At 41.5% G+C, this 21,459-nt stretch overlaps 1 protein-coding gene across 2 annotated transcripts; it reads right to left on the bottom strand.

Moving 5' to 3' along the window:
• Positions 1 to 936: 936 nt before the first annotated feature.
• TTF2 (transcription termination factor 2) lies at positions 937 to 21,431 on the bottom strand. 2 transcript variants are annotated; one of them, XM_005233180.3, is made up of 23 exons: positions 21,318 to 21,431; positions 21,120 to 21,231; positions 20,788 to 20,874; positions 19,995 to 20,061; positions 18,617 to 19,570; positions 17,617 to 17,743; positions 16,438 to 16,626; positions 16,048 to 16,205; positions 14,957 to 15,038; positions 14,535 to 14,648; positions 13,465 to 13,615; positions 12,698 to 12,803; positions 11,488 to 11,678; positions 10,487 to 10,640; positions 9,264 to 9,355; positions 8,398 to 8,480; positions 7,778 to 7,917; positions 6,842 to 7,012; positions 6,178 to 6,236; positions 4,929 to 5,082; positions 3,274 to 3,356; positions 2,160 to 2,234; positions 937 to 1,316 (listed from the first exon to the last, which is right to left on the bottom strand). In XM_005233180.3, exons 1-23 carry the CDS (start codon positions 21,343 to 21,345, stop codon positions 1,172 to 1,174), a joined length of 3,522 nt encoding a protein of 1,173 aa, XP_005233237.2. In that variant the 5' UTR covers positions 21,346 to 21,431; the 3' UTR covers positions 937 to 1,171. The 2 variants fall into 2 exon arrangements, with proteins under 2 accessions (XP_005233237.2, XP_055657180.1); XM_055801205.1 differs by having other exon boundaries at positions 21,116 to 21,231; positions 21,318 to 21,413.
• Between the last annotated feature and the right edge of the window lie 28 nt (positions 21,432 to 21,459).

Here is a 21,459-nt window from a genome sequence, read left to right as displayed (position 1 = left end):
CACACACTACCAGGACACTGCTGTACTAATGTGAACCACTGATCTGCAAATAGATCCCTCCCTTCACTGAAAAGGCTACCAAATGCTATATTATCTTATTCCATGAGGAAGGACCATTCAGGAACAAACATCTAGTTTCTTACCAGCACTCTAGCTTGCCGTGCTCTACCACTTAGTATTAGAAATAAATTCTTCAAAGGCCCTCATTTGGTATAGAACTTACGGGAACTGTGCCAAATCCCAGAGAAGTAATGCAATCAGTATGAAACCAGAATATGCAATGGATATGTCCAGACACACAGAGGAAGACTGAAGCAGGGAAGATGCACTACCAATTAAAAAAATTTGCCTAGAAACTTCACTCATCTGCACATACCACTTGCAATAGGAGAGAGAACACAAACCATTAATCAAGGACTTGCAACTCATCTACTATTAAAAAAATGGGAGCATCTTCTAAGGAAGAACAATCTACACATCAAAAGGTTCACACCAAGGAAGGCTTACACTATTTAATACTCTGGAGAAAAAAAAAAAACCAAACCCAAAACCCAAATACACAACACCACAACAATCAGAAATTTGGGTTCTGTTTCACAGGAACATAACAAATTACCTCCCTGCTTGAATAAATATTTTTAGCAGAGTAGAGAAGTGTTTCTTCCCTTATATCTAAGAAGTCCTCATAAGGAACAAAAGAGAAAAAAATCAAGTATTCCTAAATCCTTCCTTAATTTTATTACTTCTATTTTCTAAAATTTACACAGTCTTCTTATAGCATTGTGCTTATAGCTTTTTTTTTTTTTTCCACTTGCTTGATGCCCACTCAACCTCACTACTCAACCTCTGAACTTAGTTTCACTTGTTTATCTCCTGTCCTGAAGAGGAAAGTTTCCCAACTGAAAAGCATACACAGAAAACCAAGAAACAAGCAAGTGTTTGTTATTAGTATTTACTCAAAATTGTTTTATTAACCTTTGGATACACAATTCAATTTCAGCATTAAAACAAATTCCTGAAGTTGGTAACTTCTCCTCCTGGAAGAGTCACAAAAACGTAGTTATTTATTCAAAACAAATGAACCACTTTAAAACAGCAGTCCTTCGTCAAAGTCTGCACAAAGTTACTTGCAGGTATAAAATGACTTTCCATTGTGTATTGTAAAGGATAATTAGATGCCAAAGAGATTCCTGAGGTCAGCCAGAGTGAGCTTAGTGAAGACCTCCCCTTTGCCTGACAGCACCTGCTGAGCAAGAGCTTTCTTCCTCCTTTGGAGTTGCATGATCTTTTCTTCTACTGTTCCTTCACAGACAAACCTAAAAAACCAACCAAACAACAAAAATCCCTAAAAGACCACCACCACAAAACCAACCACAAAGCCACATCATCACAACTGCTAGGAAAAAGCATCAGTATTATACAAGCACTTCCCCAGTAGATTTCCAAAGACTTGTCTCACTTAAAAATTAACAGCCTATTATGTGACTGACAATCTATCTGTGCACAGAACACAGCAGTTTTAATATCCAGATATCATAACATTTCAAATAAAAGCCTGATGCGCTTTAGGCCTCAGCTGTGGTCATCTGAAGCAACAGTAATCCTGTGACAAAATCCTGCGATGATTGTTTGATAACTTATGGCACCCATTACACTGAAAACATCATACACAAAATAGTATTTTTGATTCCAGTTTCTTTGAGAGTTTGCTGTATGTTTACAATAACTAAGCTAACTTTTCAGTATTTACAGATGCTTTTCTGAAAGTGAAGTCTGTCACTTATTATTAGTGCTCCCCATGTTAGTGATGTTAGAAACATCCAGGCTTAGGGAGCACAGTGAAAAATCTCCACTCAGAAGAGAAATGGTTTGGCGCCCAGATTGTTCTCAGGAACAAACAGAACATTCCCACTAAACCACAGACTGAAAAACAATAAATCACTGCTAGCTATTGTGACAGCAACATGCAGGCAAGTGCCACACGGACCACACACAAAAAAATGTTTGTATCTGTGCCTAAATCCCAATGCCACCATCAGACCTTGTCTGTTCACCTAAAGCTAGGTACAAGCCTCAAACCAATGCCTTGTCTCACAAACTAAAGCCAGACAGTACATAAGCAGCAACAGCATCATTTACTGCTAAGGAAAAATCCTGACCTGTGTATCACAACATCCTTCCGCTGCCCTACTCGGTAAATGCGGTCACATGCCTGGTCCTCCAGAGCCGGATTCCTGCAAGGTGAAAAAAATCCCCATAAACAAAGCCACCCACACAAACATTTAAGGGTTTATGTCCAGGAATAATCAAAACATCGAAGCCTCTGCACCTATCCTGTTCTCTTTCTCTGTAGAACTAAATCTGCTCCCAGGTTACCTTAGGTTTACTAGCTTGATTACAAATATTCATCCTGACTGTATTTTCCTTTGCCCTTGGTAGAAGTATGCTACAACTCCACACAAAGTCAGCTGTACGCATTAGACCACTGTTACACATAGCCCTGTATTTCTACTCAGGGAAATCAGAGTTCCTCATGAGGAAAGAGGAGAGCAAAGCAGGAAGGCAGAATCCATTGAAAGAGGCCTTCACTCAATATTTACGTAAGAAATGGTTCTGTTAGACACAGAGGGAATACTTGGTGTAACTTCCATATTATAGAAACATTTCTTCTTAATGCTGCTACGCAGCAGCTGGTTTTGTACTGAAGCACATTAGTTTGCTTTGTAAGTTACCATGAGCAACATTTAATTTAAAAAACCCCCTGTGATTCTGACTTTGATGGGAGACAACATAAGTATTAGGACCTCATATGCACCATTTTCATAGCCCTGTAAAATCCCAAGGTACACTGGCTACACCTGATTATCAACTATGCTCAACACGATTTGTGTTTCAAGACAAATTAGCTGTATGCATTACTGTACCATTTTTATTCCTGTAAGATATTAAGACAGGGACTGCCAGGTGCCCAGTATCCTTTTATGATACAGACTGCATACTTGCTTCTTTGGATTGCTGTTACCCGCCTCCATTTTTTTTTTTTACCCCTACAGAACTGTATATCACAGTGGTGAGCACTGGATTGGCAAAGCAGAGTGCCTTGAAGTAAGGCTATAGTAAAAACACTTTTCCACAACTAACCATTAGCCCTTACTATCAGCTAAACACTTCCCTCCTAACCCAGTTGTATCAGACATCAAAATACATGTGATAATAGAGCAAGCAGCACAACCTACATATCTCCTCAGTGATGGAACTTTTATTTCTCTTTACCAGTGCATGTCAAGGAGAAAGAGATTGTTTCCTCCAGTCAAGTTCAAGCCGATGCCTCCAGCCAGCAATGAAACCAACATCACCTTCAAAGGCCAAAAGAGAGTTAAGGAGCCTGTTTCCAGAAAAGTAATGCTTCATATACTCCACATATTCATTTGCACATATTTTTATTAGATGTGTATATTATGTATTTGGGAGCTTGCCAGATGTTACTTGATGAGGCACAGAAAACTGGACATGGAAGTTATGGCCCAGAGAGGCAAGCCTACCATTCCATATGCATTACACTGATACATTTTTACAGGCTAGAGAAAGGACTGGAAAGTTCAGACTATCTCCACATCCCACTCAAACGATCAACCTCTTTTGATCAAAGCCTGTTGCCAACAATGGGATCAATCAGCACCAACTCTAAGTTAACAATAACTATTACTTAAACACAGGCAAATGGACTGATATGGCCTCGTACTCCTTCCACTTTGTTTCCACATAACCTAGTAGTCAGAAAAGGATGAGTAGCTGGGGAGGAAGGGGGATATAAGCAGATCAATTTAGAGACTTCTTGTACAGCAGGAAAAGAACTCAATTAAGGACAGAGACACTTGATATATATATATGTATTTCTCAGTTTCATGATAGGATACCTTAAAACCCTGATCTTGTTTAAGGGGTCAGCTATTCATATAGCTGGCAGAAGTCTTCCTTTAAGTTCAAAGCTAGAAGGAGAAATATACCTATTTTGTAGACAGCAGTTTGTTCAAGAAATCTCGCAAAGAAAACAAGCTGATGTAACACATTCGGCCCTTTCAGTCACAGATCCATCCTCAGATGAGACAGCCTGTCCCTGCCTCAATCACAGGAACAGTGTCCAGATGAAAGCATAATCACTATGAACAATTAATTTGGATGTCTTTAGTCACCTAGCAAGTTTCCTTCCCTTGGCCAAAATTTCAAGCTAGAAGCTATTTCCAAGAGCAGCCAACACACTGTAGTTCACCAGTGTTTAAACACACACCCCTCCCGCCAAAACCCCAACAACTCAAAAGTGATACTCATCACATGAAGCCATCTTATTTTGGACATGTACAAAACCATGACTTGTCTTGCCCCAGTCCCAATCTTCCTATCTTTATACCACGGTGAGATATGTTCTTGTTTATTTCAGCCTCACTCAGATTCAACTGTCAGCTTTTCTCAGAAAGATCAGTCTTGTAAAAAGCATCTAACATGTTGGAAAACAGCAATAAAGTCTTACAGGCTACTTGGCAAACAGGTGATACTCAGAAAGAAACACCTTCCAATGCAGATGCATGAGCTGGAAACAAGCAACTTGCTCCAAGTAGAGCCAACTGCCCCCATATCTTCCATGCTACTGTCTGGCAACAACATCTTTGAGCACACCAAAGATTTGGACAGCCTTTGAAGTAGTTTTGAAGTCAGATGATCTCAATACAGAAAGTTAAGATCAAAAGGAGCTTTTTAGCAGCTGCTCCTGCCCATTATAATATGTACTTTTATACAGCTACCTCTTTCCCTGCTGATCTTGGCACCTAGAGGTCAAAATGAAAGTGGCACCAGTAAATGGAATCAGGAAGTCAGCTATCACAGCTGCTCATAGTAGCACTAATAACTGTTTTCCTGCCCTGACTGCATACCTGAGGCCCTTTGGGATTGTTATTGAACTCTTCTATCACATCCATTCTCTGTTTAGGATTGACAGAGCCATCCACTGTTGCATACTTCAGCCCTAGTTGCTGGAGGTGCACAGCCACAACTTTCAACAGACTCGTCCACTGAGAGACAACAACACTAGGGAGACAGAAAAGGGAGTTTAGAACAAGTTCTGTGTGTACTGTAGTAGTCTGGTTGTTGCAGCGTCTCACCCAAGAGAAGACAATGATTCAGGCACTCTTCCCCACTGCAAACTGGAGCAAAGTCCCTTCCCAATTCAGAAACAGATTCACCTGTAGGTGTAGTGGTAGAACCTGCTATGGAAGGCTAATATCCAATAAACTTTAGACAAATTAAGTCTATAACTTTCACCTCTGGTTTTGGTTTTTTACATCACCACCATCCAATCACAATTCTGATGTTTCTCTGCAAAGTGAATCAAATAGCAACACCAAACTTTGATTTCCCCCAGGCCTCTACCTCCCCACATTTATTGGATTAAACAGTTTGGGAGGCAATAATTTGTTTGCTAGCTTCTTGGTAGGGAACAAAATCAGTGTTGGTGTTCCCATTCTTATAGTGGGAATGGTCTTTGCAAGAGACTTTGGAAAAAATCTTTCTAAATTTGGTGCAACTCCAGAGTCACCCAAGAACAGGACTTCCCTTCCAACCCACCCCCAACACAACACAGATGTAACTACCTTGCAGCCATATACCTGTAAAATATTGTAGAATGCACCTACAAACAGAAACTCTGTAACACTGCCATCTGGTGCAGAGTGAAGAGAGAGAACTTGCACAATGAGAGCTGCAGGACTTCAGCAACACTGAAGTCCTCTGATCAACAGGTTCCTTTTTGCAAACAGGTTCAGTTTTAATCACTGCTTTGTTCCTCCACTTACTTTGGGTGGTGAGGTGGGTTGCAGAGCAGAGGGCAGATACTTCTCAGCACAACCAAATTATTTCCAGCTCTGGTTTTGGAGAAGAGAGGCCTCCTGGGCCTCAAGGCCTGACACTTGTCACACAACCCCTTACATTTACACTTGCCTACATCTTGAACTACATTTCTGTCTTCATTTTTTTCCCCCTTTTCCTCAAAATCCACTTTCAACTACTGCAGTACTGCCACCATTTTGGAGTTTTGTATTCAATTATTTTAAACTATTTCTGCTGCTGTCAAGAGACATGCTTTTCTCAATCACTATGACTAAAGTAGAGGACATGCTTACTGACCTTTTCTGAGGCTCTGAGTGACTCAGAGTAGTTTTCAGTTCAGCCAGGAGGTGGGCTATCTGCGAGGGGGGGGGAAGGAAAGAAAAAAAAAAAAAAGAAAAGGTTAGTCTGCTTGCTGTCATAACCCAGCTCATGCTTGAATATTCTTCATTAAAACAGGAAGTGATCGAACTAGCTCTTCAACTGGGATTTCTTCTGTGCTCAGACTTTCAAGATATTTAAGCAGTCATTGGTATAAGAACACTCCCACCATGGAAAACAGGGTTAAGAAATCAAATCATACAAGCATATTTTACAGATGTCAACCTTCCTGTGAGAAGCCAAATTATTGCCACCTCTCATCTTGCTGTCAACCTATTTCTTTTAACTCTTCACGAGCACCAGACACTCAGATGTACACTTCTCCCAGCTTCTGTGAATCCAGTGCTCAAGATTTTCACTGAGTTTCTCAGCAGCCAAGTTTCTCAGATTTATCAGAAGTACCCATCAACACCTGATAAGCTGGAGCCTTCACAGAAGGCCAATCTACTCCCTTGAATTAATCTAAATTGCCAACTTAACCTGGTCTGCAATTACCAGGTGTGACAGTTCATTTACAATTTAAAAGGCAAAGTGCTGAAATTCAAGCTTCTCAAAGAAGGTAAGGAAGACACAGTCAGAATACCTTGGTGCTCTCCCTGGTGATTTCAAAGATATCAGTTTTAAAAGCTGTGCCATTGAGGTAGACTGTTGATTTGGAATCAGGAGTCTGGAGCTCAGACAGGGTCAAAGCACTAAGTTGTTCCTCAATGGGGAGGGAAAGGCCTTCACTGTTCAAGTCAACTTGGTCCAGGGCCTGTGGGAAAGCAAGCAATGAAATAAGGGATCACAGTCAAGCCTGAGATCAAGTTCAGTACTGATCTGCAGTCTCCACAATGTCTGCTGAGGATAGTGGGTTTGAAGGAAGCTATGCTATATAAGACAGAACAATTAAAAGAAACACTACTGGGTCAGACCAACAGTCCCTTTGGCCCCTTATTCTGCCCCAGGAAGGGGCAGTGTAGGGAAAGTATGTGAGGTCAGCCATTTTCTGTAGTTCAGTCTCCTCAGATCACCCCTGCCGCTGCATTTAACAATTGCTGGATTAAAGATGTTGCCTGTTCCCTTAGTATCTGGACAGCTGCTTTACATGACAAGAGCAAAAAATGCATGCAAGATCAGTCTACCTCAGGCAAGGCAGCTTCAATCAAGGCACTTAGAGCTCTCCAACACATAGGCCTTTGAAACAGACTACACTTATGGACCTGTGTACTTTTTAATACTAGGTTAAGATCAAGACAACTTCCCTGCCATTACATTTTGTGATTTATTTTTTTTTAATCTGAATAAAAATATTTCCAGAGACACAGCTGCCCACACAGGTCATGCTGGGGAGCTCTTCAGTAGGAAGTATGCCCATCTAAAACCTCTTGGACTACAAGACACAGTCCTAGAAATGGCTCAGTTCACACACCCCTAGTTAAAAGAGATACAAGGATGCTACAAGGTCTGCTAACTTACACAAACCCTGTTAAAAAATCCCCATAAGAAGCCCCACAGCACAACAATATAACGCAATTACCACTTTCAGTAAGGAGAGATGGCAGCAGCACTGACGGAGCCTCAATAGCATTGACAAGACATGGACAGTACTTGGGACCTGGGAGGCACTTTGGGAACCTGCTAGAAATTCCTTTTGACTGACCCCAAACTCTTGTGCAACTGCCAAGGAAGACAAAACATCACAAGCTTTTGGAGCTATTTCCACACACTGCCCAGCCACCTCAGCAAGAGTATCATCCATAAGAGACAAGAACCAACAGGCAAGCACATACCTATTTTAACATAGGAACCCATCAAACTCCACTTGAAATAAAAAAAAGAAAACCAACCAAGAAACCCCAACACCACAAATCAGAGTACCACATACCTCAAATAATACTGCCATCTCTTCTCAGATTAATTAGACCTTTATTTCAGAAGAGAATTTTAGACCCAGGGAGGTTAAGAGATTTGCCCAGAGCCAAAACAGTGAGAATAGACTTTTTGAATACTATGGTAGGATTTCTTAGTAAGATCAGGTAGGCATTTTCCAAAGAATTTCTAAGTCCTGACCCCATGTGGCCAGGTGTATTCCCTCTCCTTAACTGTGCACTTAAGAGTCACTTCTACAGATGTTTTCAGGGGAGGGTGTACTCAAACCTCTCTCAAATGGGTTACTACCCGCATACTCTCTGCCTTCATTTTTCTGCTCTTGTCTCTTTAGGTAGGATTGTAGTGTTGACCTGGGAAAAACAAGACAAAGACTGTGGGATTTACAGCAGGAAAAAAGGCAAAAGGGACCTAAGCTTAACAAGCAAGCTGATGATGCATTAAGGTAAGGAAGGTTTCATTAATCATTTAGTCACAAAATTATCACCAACACCCCCCCCCCACCCCCAGGTTTTGTTTGACTTGAATATGATCAAAACCAAGATCCATTTTGGAAAACACAAGAGGAACCAAGTCTGCTTACTGGAATACCTTGAGTGTAATAGGAGCCAGGGCCCAATGGACAACATTCTTCATAACAAAAGGACATCTTTAAATGTATATTTAAAAGAAAGGAAGTCTCTTTACAGCAAGAATGTTGAAAGAGACCCTAGGAGAACACAAAGTGACACCACCTTGCATTACAGCCATCTGTAGAGACCAGCATAATTTCTGATTGTACAAGTATCACAGGGCAAAAGAGATGATTTTCTCCTTTTCAGATGCTGGCACATCATCATTTAAGAACTACTGCAGCAATTCCAGGTCTCTGGAGTCTTGAAATAAGTTAGATTAACTATAATGGTAGAATGCAAAGCTCATACAAGGCATGAACTTATGGCAGAAAATAAATGAACCTGTTTCAATTATTACCAGAACAAGCAATGTATTTTCAAACATGCTTGACAAAGAAGGAAAAAACCAAAACAAACAGGAATTTGTCTAAAGGCTCTTCGCATTTAAAGTGGACTTCCTGAGTTTTCATAGCAGTTAAGAAACAAACCCACAGAATACCCTATCTCTACCCACATTCATACCTGGATCTTGCAAAGAGCACATTATACACAGACTGCTCCTCTGCTGAAAGTTTTAATTGATGGAGCTGTGTGCTACGTTGGGGCAGAGATACCTAAAGTAAAAAAGCCATACAGGATCAGATGTATATAGTGCAAAAATCCTACACAGCAAACACCAGCATTCCAAGATTTAAGACAGTATAAGTCTCAGCAGATAGCTGTTTATTCATTAAAGTTTTTATTTGTATTAATGCAACTACAGCACAACATAGATGCTCTCAGAACTCCAAGTAGCCTGGTTAACACTCTAGATAAAAGCCTTTATTCCAAATCATCTGGTAACAAAAGGCATGAGTAACCACATAACTCCCATGGAGGGATTAATTTATGTGGATAACTGGCTAGCTGAAAAGGGTCACATAGACATAGTCCAGCTGGCTAGACAAAAATGCACATCGCTCTCAGCTTATCTGAAGTAAAGCAAAAATACACTGTCTTTGGCTGTTCTTGTTACACAATAACAGGAAGATTTCGGTGGGAAAAGAATGTTGCAGGTGGGAACAGATAACTACAGAAGAGAAACTAGGGGCAGGCTTGGTATTTAGGCAACTAACCAACAATGAGCTTAACTTTTGTAATATGTATGAGCTAATTATAACAAGGCATAAAAGGTGACTGTAAGGTTCAATAAACAAAGTCTGCTGATCACTCATATTGAGTAACTGTGTCTTCCCTCCATCGCGACAAATTTATTACATTGTAAAAGGAGCCTTCTCAGTTCCATAATAAAAAAAATAATAATCAGACAGTATATCAAAGTTACACCTTTTAAAGGTTTACAGACACACCAATGACTGACCTAATACCCAGTTTAACAGACCACTTTTAAGGAGTAATGCTGAAAGCATGCACCAAATCCACCTGCCACGCAGCTGCTCTAATTCTTAGATATCTAGGCTAGCTCAGAGACCTAGGCTAACTTTGTACAGAGTGGGCATCTACTTGCAATTACTTGATGTATTCTTGTCTGCAAGTGATTTATAACTAGAAGTTTTAGTTATTCTGCTTATTTCTGCTTTCTGGATAAAGAGTTAAAGCATCCCACAGACATTTGCTCCTTTTTCTCAAGAGATTGCAGTAGACAGGAAAGCCTGCCCATTAACAAGTTTACATGTATAAATAGCTAACTGGCAGCTGCAAGGAAAACTGAGTAATTGTCTAGCTGTGGAGGGTGAAGTTCTTACCAAGGGCTTGCCTGCTGAATCCAGCTGGTCCTTAGTTCTCCGTAATAATAGGCTCCTGGTTAAGAGGCTTAGCCTCTCTCCTCCCTTCTTTGTGTTATTATCCACCTGGTACTTCCACACTCTGTATTCATCAAAAGGAGAGCAACGCAGAAACCTAAGACAGGAAGGAAGGAGACTTCATACCAAGAGAAGTAGAGTTCTTCAGTTACTATTGAGTGACCAGAACTATAGTTCTTTCGATCCAAACAAACCACTTCCAAATGCCATAACTGCTAGGAGCAATAAAACACTTCCAGTGTAATGGGACTGATAACTTTTTTTGCTCAAAAGTCTTTGCACTACTAACTCTGTAAAAGTGTCTTTCTGATACTGTACCCATCTATCTCCCTTAGCTCATTATGTCTCAAGCATCACCAGCAAATGAAGGATATCAAAATGCAGAGGCACTTGCAAAAAAGCATATTAATTTTTTCAAAATACCATAGCTCTTACTTGAAAATTAATTTCAGTTATCCAAAATTAATTTCAAATGCAAGTTCTCTCTGGTTCAACAACACCCTTCATAATTTCCCTCCCCCCTCAGCAACGAAGAACAGAGTTTAACTTGTTTATTAGTTGTTTAGAGAAGCCAAAGTTTTCACCCTTTCCTTCATTGCTCTTGTCACACAACACTCTAATAAGATCCTCCCAGTCTGCCCTGGTAGGAACAAGGATTATCACACAGACCTTGCATTCATTAAAATTGATCTTCTGATCTCCTATGTCTCCAAGAGGAATTTGACAAGATCAATTTCTATGGAAGCTAGACACAACACGCAACAGCAGACACATGGTCAGTCTTACATAATGCCTCAGCCACGGCCTTTGCAATCCAGTGCCTGAAGTGTTAATATAACTAGTCTCACTACCCCACATGTCTTAGCTTTGGCACATCATCAGTCATCAGCAAAGAATTACTGGAAATGGAGCCCTGTCCACATGTTTACATGCAGCCAGCTCACCTCAGGAGAGAGTACATGTCCAGTAAGTTGTTCTGTATCGGTGTCCCTGTAACAGCCCATCTGGCACTGGCCCTCAGTTTGCACACAGCTGCAGAGGTTTGAACCTTTGGGTTTTTAATATTGTGAGCTTCATCCAATATAACTCGAGCCCAGGCTATCCTGAGCAGAGGGGAACAGGGAGATGATCCACTCTGAAAGAAGCAGCAGACTATAACTCAGAGCAATAGCCTTGCCAAGCTCTCTAAAAAGCTAGAAGAGAACATATTTCTCTGGCAGGAAGCCTTTTCCCGACATTAGCTGGCAGTAATCTGAGCTCTGTCATGTAGGAGATACTCTAAGAAAAAAAAAAAAGCACCTCTTCAAAACTTCCATGAAGGTTTATAAACTGAAGTACTTATTTGCCTGTTCTTAACAATATCTAATATTTTGCTGTTTTGCTTGCTTTTAATGTTCTATCACCTTTTTGCTCCCAAAAGGCATTTCACATCAGTAATATTTTGCTGGGCCAGCACAAAGGACCACGTAATTCTTCTGATCTCCCTACAGTTTTACAGATGCCACCCTTGAAGTTTCAGGAAATCCAAAGGCCCGTTTTGCTTTGAGAGCTACACTTAGATCTGTACATAGAGGTAGGAGACAATATCCACCAGCAAAAGGCTTCCTCTATACTGCGTAGCCAAGTTCAGTTAGCATTCAGCAATCCCTTTTATTTTCATAGCATAGAAAATAGTTTCTTCAAGAGCACGGCATGTAACCTCCCTCAGTCTCAGTTCAGACTGAGAACTGAATCAGTGCCAGAGTACAACAGGCTTCTGTTAAAGTGGTATTAGTGTTTCAAGTGGCAAGGAATACCTAACAGGAGATTCTAGTGTTCCTTCACAGTCCCACTCAAAAGCAAAAGTATGAGATTCACCATTGTGCTCTTAAAATTAAGACATTTCAACTGTATTCAATGTATGTATTCTGTATTACTACAGAACACATTTATTGTTAATATTTCTCTTCACTGTCTTTCTGCACTTCACAGCACTTTCTCTCATTGCTGTATTTTTACTGTGCAAACTCAGAGGACTTAAGGGGGGGGGGGGGGCAGAGAATCAACCTGTTGCTCACTATAGCATACATAAGGTACTACTTGAAACAATAATGGCTTGCAACACCTCAGAACAAAACATTAAGGCAATCCTCTATCAACAACATGGCTTCTCACCCCCACATCATGGTCCTCAGCAGGGACTTCCCACTCCTCTTTGCTTGTGGGAACCTCCTTGGAGAGAAGACTGTAGGTTGTGACAACAACATCATATTCAGAGAGCCTACATAAAGGGAAAGTAGTAGTCAGGAGCAAGAACAAACGAGGAATTCATTTTGTAAGACCAACAAAATGGACACTGAAGGTTTAACAAGACAGTTCTACAAGAGCTGAAATGCAGTTTTACAGCAAACTGAGCTTCACATCAGTCAAACAGGAGGACACATTGTCCTCATTTTACAGATACTGGAAGTAGACACAGCAAGTTTAAGACTACAGTAAAAGCCAGTGGTACAGAATGTACACTGCACAAGATGAACCCTACTTAGAATATGGCACCTGGAAATACTGCTCAGCACGGCCTAAAGTGGTATAGAAATATTTTGATCTAAACATGGCTGGTTTTTTTTTTTTTTTTAGCAGCTGTACAAAGCACAAGCATGAAAGAAACTACCACTGAAACTCTGCAAGAGATGTTGTAGAGAATATACACCTTTTTTGTTACCAGGAACAGCAACAGCCTGCACCAGAACCACTCAGCATGGGTACACGCCATAAATGTTTTGCTATATGCACCTCAACAGCAGCCTGACCTTCCAGATCCTCCATTTCCATACTTCAGGTTTTTCAATCGTTCTACAGCCACCGAATTTCTACTGGTATACACAACCTCTCATTAAGTACTGTTTTACTTTACTTGGTCATATTTATGATTTAGCACTTACACATCTGCCTGTTTGTATCTGATTGGCCCATGGTACAAATAGACCCTCAGCTTGCCACAGCCCACATGTTTGTCAATCTCTTTCTTCCAGTGATGGATCAAGGATGCAGGACAAATTATTAAAGTGCTGCAGGAAGGGACAACAGTAGAATCTGCAGGGAAACATTGCACACAGGTTTCAATGTCTTCATATTTGACTACGAAGACAGTAGTTTTGGAAACTCATAACAATTAAGAAGACCAGTTCACTTGTCCTGTGAGCATAGTTTGTGAAGCAGGTATCTCTACTTTGCACTCTTGAGGACTGTTATTTCTGGGTGGAAAAAGCCTACTTAAACACTAATGCATCACCTCCTATCCACTCAGAAGTATGCTACATATCCATGCACTTCCTTTGGATAAGCTGAAAGGTTAGAATTCAGGAACTAACCCTGATCTCTCCTGAGAATACAATACAAAATGCATTCATTCTTGTTCTAGAAACTGAAATGCTCCCATTTTGAACAACACTGGAAAAAAACAGTAAACTTGGTAAGACAGAAAAAAAGTAGTTCAACCAGTTCCAAGAGGATGGAGACAGTAACAGGTTGTGGACACAGAAACAATACTCCTTAGAAATGTGAACATCCCTTATCTCTATGGATAAGATAGAAGTAATTGTACGGGGGGAAAAGAAAAAAAAAAAATCAGTAACAGGGAGGTGAGTAGTAACTAATTTAAGTCCTTTTGCTATGAGAACTATGCATATGTTGAAAATAACTACGAAACTTTTTTCAAAACAGCATATGTTAGCTTTAACTAGTTCAGGAAACTAATCAAACAAAAAGCCCCAAACAGTATAAATTAATGAGTGGGGAAATTCTAAACATCCAATGAAAGAGCAAATGACACTGATCAAGAGAAAGGCCTTGCAAGGGAGTGCAGTAAACCTTAAGCCCAGTGGAATTTTCCTACAGAAGGGAAGTGAGCACACAGAGCCTGTTTATGAGCCATTAACCTGTAACACTTTAGGCATTTCAAATGCCACCTGCATCACAATGTATGTACTGTATGATGGAAACATTTCTGTACCATTTCTGGATAGCCATATTTTTAACATCTCCTTTTTCTTCTCTGTCTTCAGCTGCTTCTGGGCCAGAATGAGAGCAATCATTGTTAGAGTCTTCCCCAAGCCCATGTCATCCGCTGGAAAGACACACAGAAGCTGTGATGGTCTGCAGAAATGAGCCCCCCTAGCTGAGATGCACACAGAGGTACATACCACAACATAAATTGCCTGAAGAACCCAGGAAATAAAAATATGTGCCTGACAATTTCAGGATATTATTTAATAATGGCTAAATAGCTGCAATTGGTGGTCAAGGGCCACAGAGAAACAAGGCCTTTTGACACACCTACAAAATAACTGGTTATTGGCCTCCAATAACAGTTGTGCTAAACTGTTGCTGCCATGAATCTGCCCCCAAAATCCACTTTCCTGTTCTGTTGCTTACCCAGAATCCCTCCACATGGCCTCTGACTCTCTCTCCAGAGTAGCCATGCGAGCGCCTGTTTTTGGTGCAGCAGCAATGGAACCTGAAAGGGCAAGACAAAGGATTTTAAGGAACCTCCTTGTGAAGTTCAGACACTTCTGTTTCCTCTACCAAATTATCCAGGTGAACTGTCCTACAATCCTACTAAAAAGGAGTTTGCCTACCTGTTCTTTTCCCACATGGAGGGGGATACCCAAGATAAGCAACTACTGGAGACAGGAGGTCAGCAGTACCATAGATCAGTCTTGCTGATGCTTTATAGACAAACCAACCTAGCACCTCACCATGCTCTAAAAGCATGTAAAGGCAGCTCATTCAGGTGGAAAAGCCAAAGTGCACCCTGTTCACAATAGGCATCACTATCAAGGAAAGGGATTGAGAACACTTCCCCTTTTCTCACCAAGCCTAAGACCCCTACAGACTCTTAAAATTAAGACAGGAAGAGGGACTGCACACTGTCATCAAACATGAAGTGACCTTCCCCAGCCTGAAAAGGTCCCAAGAGGATCTGACAAGTGATACAACCTATATACAACAACACGCCATCTTGTGGAGGCATACGCCTTCCAATACCTTGCATGTAGCCTCAACTATGGGTTTTGCACCACCCAACAGAGGTGCTCTTTGGCAGATCAGAACAGACTACTCTGGAGTCTGCTGGGTTGCATGAACTCAGTCATCTGCAACACGTCTTTCAAAGACTATTTCTTATAGCTTACTGGGAGACAGAACAATGAGAAGGTTCTCAGTCTGTTTCTCACCAAACACCTGCCTATTCTGCCAGTCACGTACAAACCAATGGTTGTGGGTTAGTTGCTTTGAGGCACTACTACTACTACATTCAAGCCTTAAATATTCTGAAGACACCACAGCAGGAGGGTAGAACATCAGTATTAGCAATCTGAAGCAACTGTAATGGATGGAGAGTGTCTCCTTCCAGCAGGATGAAAACTGAAATACTTAAAAATGTGAAAAGGTCGGATGCTCCAGGGTATCACCCAGATGCTACACTTCATTCATCAGCATGACATCCTCCATCCTTGCCAACTCACCTTCAATCCAGAGGGATCTTCAGTGGTTGTCTGCTTTGTCGGACAGGATTCTAGAGATTTGTGAAGATGATTAATCGCCTCACTTGTGGCACTGTGTACAGCCCCAGTTCGGTCTTCTGTCTGTCTTCCTCCATATAGATTCTGCACACCAGATTTCACTGGAAAGATACAGTATTATGCATGAGATGTGTTTACAAAACTAACTTTCCCAAGCAGACCTTTCATCTCAGAGACTGATCTCAGTGACTCCAGATGCCTGGGTGGCAGTACACAGCTCACAGTAACAAAAAAGGTTCAGTACTCTTATCCTTATCCACAATTTGCAGGATTACCTCAGAAGTAGTTCTCACCACTGTTCTCTTTAATGAAAATAAGTCCTTCTGTACTTACTTCCAAAACTGTGGCCATAATATTCACTGGAACCCAAAGCAGCAGCAGCAGGGTAACTGTGTGAGTCTGAAGAGGTCCTTGCTGTAGGATCCTGGAGTAGTAGTGGTGTTACCAACTTTGTACCACATGCCCTGGCAAATGGGTTAGGCATAGATTCCTCATGGCAGCCACTGCTTGTGCCATCCTCCCCTTAAGAGGGAAAAAAAAAAAAAAAAAAAGCGCAGGCTAAACAGGTTGCACAATGGACCTTAGAGCCTTGCATTACAGCCCAGAGAAGGGCCCTCACTTTGCTCAATAAGTAGTTTATAACAACACAGTGAACTTTGCAACCATGATCAGGTTAGTTCTAACACAAGGTCAGTCCTGCACACTGCTCCCAGAGGATTTATCGCTTTCAAAACGTTGACAAGAAGGATGTCTTTAATTTCAAAAAACTATCAAAACATCCAAGAATAAATGGGTTAAAAACTAGCGAGCTTTTCTCTCCTTCCTGGAAAAGTCCGCCTTGCTTAAAACCAGATATAAGACATTGGGACTGCTTGTTGTGTAGTGGTCTGTGAGTTATTGCTTCCTTGCTAGAGATCTTCCATTTCCAGAGTTGTCAAACTGCATCTTTTCATCAACACAATTGGTATTATGATCACAAAGTAACTCTCCAGTTGAGGTGATTGTACAGGTAACTCAAAACTCCTCTCTTCCACAGCTGATTAATACTAGTTAATAGAATTAGGAAATCGCTTTACAGGAATAGCACTCTGGAAGCTGCTTATCTTTTATCTGGTAACTGAAACCTTCAGACACAGTAGCCAAAACATGCATAAGCAGTATTGTTCCACATTGCAAAGAGGAAGTTAACACTTCACTGGCAAGTTCTTAGATAGACACCTGCCTCAATCATGTAGCCAAAGCTGGAAACAGAGCTAGTCCTGGGTCCTCACTACGGGAGGAAACTCTCTCAGGAAGCCAACACTCTTCATAGAAAACATTCCGAGTTATTCAGTTCATCCTCTCCCAGACACAGATTTTGCAACTAACAATTTTCATCCTCAGTGAATCTAAACAGACAAACTTCACATAGACCACATAACATATAACTATATGCTATACTTCCTCAATATTAACAACTACAGTACCAGAAACTGTTTTGCAAAGTTCTGAGGCAAAAACATTTGTCCCTACCTTTTTCAGCAGTATCTGCTGTTGAAACATTAAGAGCACCAAGTGCAGCTTCCAAATCCTGCACTTGCTTTAATAACCGTTCCCCTTTATCTGGCAGCAGCTGCACATTCACTGTAGCCAATGTACTCTGCAAGAACAAAATAGAGTCCAAACCCAGAGTGTGCTTACCAAGCCCTCTGCCAACAGAGAACAATTAGGTCAGAAGTTTTAAAACACTAATCTTAAGTCATAGTAATTTGTATTTTGATACAATCTCCAAAAGCATGTAAGAGTTATTCAGTGTGATTAAATAGTCTTTTAACAGAAAATGAACTAAACAGTGTACTTTAGAGGAGATGGAAAGATGCAGAGCCTCCCCCTTTTTATGAAACAGGATGAACAGGTACTTGAAAAATCTTGACATCTCAGATCTCACAACATTCAACTTATTTGCACATTTCTTTCCATACTAGCAGGAATAGCAGTTTATTTTGAGGTTCTGTTCTGAGCTCTAGGCAAATGGTCTTTTATAATAAAACCTATGGAACATAGTTATCGGCAGTTATCAAAAAAAGGAAAGACGCAGATAGTTTATTTCATGTCAAGTGTGAGCTTTCATGGCTAGATCACTCTTACTCCACAAGGCCAAGACACACCACCAGAAAGAGCCACGTTACTTAAAGTTAAGCTGGCTGTGCACTGCTCCACCTTATGCAAATTACTTGCTGTGCAAAAGATAGACACAACCTTAGGCAGGTAGAAACTGAGCAGCCCCAGATGCAGAAGGCTGTATTACCTTAGGTGTGATTGTCTCACATGTGGCTTAAAACAACTAGCCTGTGCCTAGGCCAAATTCCCTCCCTTGCCCCATCTTCCTAAACCATCAAAAGATTTCTGAGTTTCTGCTGTGAGGGAATACCAGACCCTGATGCTTATCATGAGTAAAGGGAAGTCCCCCTGAACATAGAACACCCACCCACCCCACCCCCACCCAAAACCCCCAAACCATGCAATAAGTTACCTTCTTCTGCTTCAGCTGGACTACAAGATGGTTGTGAAAAGCTTTATGGTCCTGGGGTCCTTCCACGTGATGTGATACTGCAACTCCTGCTAAAGATGTCTGCTGCGTACTCTTCCCTGAAGGAATGTGTCTTGACTGCAAATCCTCAACTGATTTATCAGGTTTACTTTTACTAAATGAGGAGTAAACAAATCTTAATTCATCACTGTCACCACCAGAGACTTCATCAACAGACTGTCCCAGCCCTAGTCTGATTTGCATCTTGGGCAGCACTGTCTCTGCTCCTCCCTTCAGGGCAGCATGTTGGAACACCAACTGTGGTACTGCTGGGGTAATCTCATTGTCTTTAGACATTGGCTTCATTTCACCATTCTTCTTATCAATGTATTCTTTCTCTCTGGTTTCTTTATCCCCACAGCTTAAGCTTTTCTCCCCGCACTGCTCCTGCTCTGGAGGCTTGGTACTTGCACTTTGCTTTCTAAGGCTTAGTGGAAAGAACTTTGATCTCCCACCTGACTCCTTATCTGCACACTCTGAAGACTTCTTAGATTCCCTGCCACTGCCACCATGTATCTCTTCCTCCCAAAGGGTGTTTTTCCCTTGCTCAGTCTCAAAAAGGCAGAGTTTAGATTTAAAGACTATGCTCTCAAGTTCCAGATCACTCTTATTTTCCATGGACTGCTTATCTTTAGTTTTCAACCCTTCTAGAAGTTCTTTCTCTATGGAGGAATCAGAAATTGATTTCTTTTCTTTATATGACACCAGCATGCTCTCTTTCTCCGCTTTTACTCCTTTTGCTTCACTTTCCTCTCTGTTTCCTTGCTTAACTTGATTGCAGCATGATGGTTCATCATTTTTGTCTATCACTTTGAATGGATTTCTTTGGCTACTAAAGAGAGGTGTTGTGTTGGACTGGGATTCTAAGGCTTCTGATGCTTTGGTAGCTTTTGGATCCTGCAATATATACAAGCGAGTAAATGCTAACATTCCAATTATTAAAGCCTACTAACAATACATACAACCTCATCGTTTCTAAAGCAAGACTTCATTCTCTACAAATATCATCTTTCCTGTCATTTTAACAGGATCAGCATAAACACTTTACAATGAAAACAAACCAGAACTGCTGTGTTTCTGCTTTGCCATTTCTGTGGGTTTTTTGGGATCAAGTCCCAACATTGTCATCCTCAAGAAAAGAGGACAGCCAGAGATCAAGTTTCTTTTAAGACTTGAGAACAGTGATTGCATCATACAATTCAGGAATAAGAGAAGCCTCACCTGGAGGACAGCTAAGCAGCCTCAGAGGTGATTACAGTATACAGAATGAGAAGTCATGCTGGAATAAGCTGATAAGGTAATACAAATTAAACATTCATACCTGCCATGGGATACTTCCACACCATTTCTTCCCATTCAACTTACTTTTAAGGCATCGGTAAAACAACCTACCAATGAATAAAATAAGATCAGAACTGCATGAGCAAGTACAGGAACTCTTAAGCATTCTTTAAAAAGTATTTGCACCAAAAACATCATAACAAGTTTTCTTGACCTGTACTTTATATCCAGACTTCTGCCTAACAAAAGGCTACAAGCACTGCCAACAAAGCTTTTTACAAAAGCATTGTTCTTCGGATAGAGATTCCTAGGTCTTTGAGTTGTTCATTTTTTAATTTTAGCAATAAAAGCCAACCTGCTTGGTCAAAAATATTGTCCATGTTCAAAGCCTCAGAAGTGTCCTATGATTTCAGTGTGTAAGGAAACAGCTATTCTTTTAGTTACATCACCTCACCTTTGAGCACCTTAGGAGCAGAAAGACTTCGGATGCAATCTTTTTTGAAACTCACAGCCAACCAGGACTGCTGCAAGAACTTCAGAGTTAATACTGGTGAATTTGACACAACTATCGTGAGACCTGGATGAGTCCTGCCACTAAGCCACATTCAATTCTGTTAAAAACAAACATTATAACTTCCACTTTGGTTTATGCTATTGACTATAATTGCTAATAAAAATAGCAAAAAAATCTCTCTGAAAGAGACCAAGTGAAGCCCCCAAGGCTAGATAAGTCTCTTCAATTCTAGAAGGAATCGGCAAGTCAGCCACCATCAAAAAATTTCCAGTGTTCAAACCTTCACAGCAAACCTTTGTTTCCACTTTGAGAAACTTACTGGTACTCATCTCCACCCTTCTGCTGAACCAGGGCTTGCAACTCCACCATGCACCCCTCATGGATCAAGCAGTGAGAGGCAGGAACGCTGGCAAGAGCAAAGGAAGGGAAAAGGGCAATAAAGACGGGACAGGCAGGCCAAGGAACACCGACAGCTAAAAACAACTACCCTGGGACAAAACTCTTACAGAGCCTGCTCAAACTCGAGCGACTAAGAACATGAGACTACGACTACAGCCACAGCACCAGGCTTCCCCCAGAACAGCCGTGCGCGCGTGCCCATGCCCCTGCCCCCCACCGGGGAGGAGCCCCGGCCCCCGGCCCTTCACCTACTGCGCCGGGAGGACGAAGCCGCAGGGCGTAGGGCCCCGCACTCCGCACACATAGAAGCTCTTTCCCTGGTTGGGGCCATCGCGGACGCCCGTCTTCAGGAGGCAGAGGGACCCTGCAGCGCGGAGAAGAGCAGAACGGGTGAGAGACCGGGTGAGAGACCGGGTGAGAGACCGGGTGAGAGACCGAGACCCGTCTCACCGTGCTCTGCGCACCACTCGGCCTCCATAACCGAGCAACAGCCGCCACGCGCGCTTTTGGAATCACCCAATCCCACCCAGTGCCTGCAGACTGTCCAATCAGAACGGGGCAAGGGGCGACGGTGGAGCCAATTGCAGCTGCA

The sequence above is a fragment of the Falco peregrinus genome, chromosome 4, assembly GCF_023634155.1.
Source record: "Falco peregrinus isolate bFalPer1 chromosome 4, bFalPer1.pri, whole genome shotgun sequence".
Taxonomy (NCBI): Eukaryota; Metazoa; Chordata; class Aves; order Falconiformes; family Falconidae; genus Falco; species Falco peregrinus.
Note: the sequence above shows the minus strand (reverse complement) of the source record. Positions and strands in the feature narration are given on the sequence as shown.

Coding starts and splice junctions, on each gene's coding strand:
- TTF2 (XM_005233180.3), bottom strand. CDS start 21,345: ATGGAGGCCGAGTGGTGCGCAGAGCACG. Junction 21,232..21,317: donor CGAGTGGTGCGCAGAGCACG/GTGAGACGGGTC, acceptor TCCGCGCTGCAG/GGTCCCTCTGCCTCCTGAAG. Junction 10,641..11,487: donor GACATGTACTCTCTCCTGAG/GTGAGCTGGCTG, acceptor TTCCTGTCTTAG/GTTTCTGCGTTGCTCTCCTT.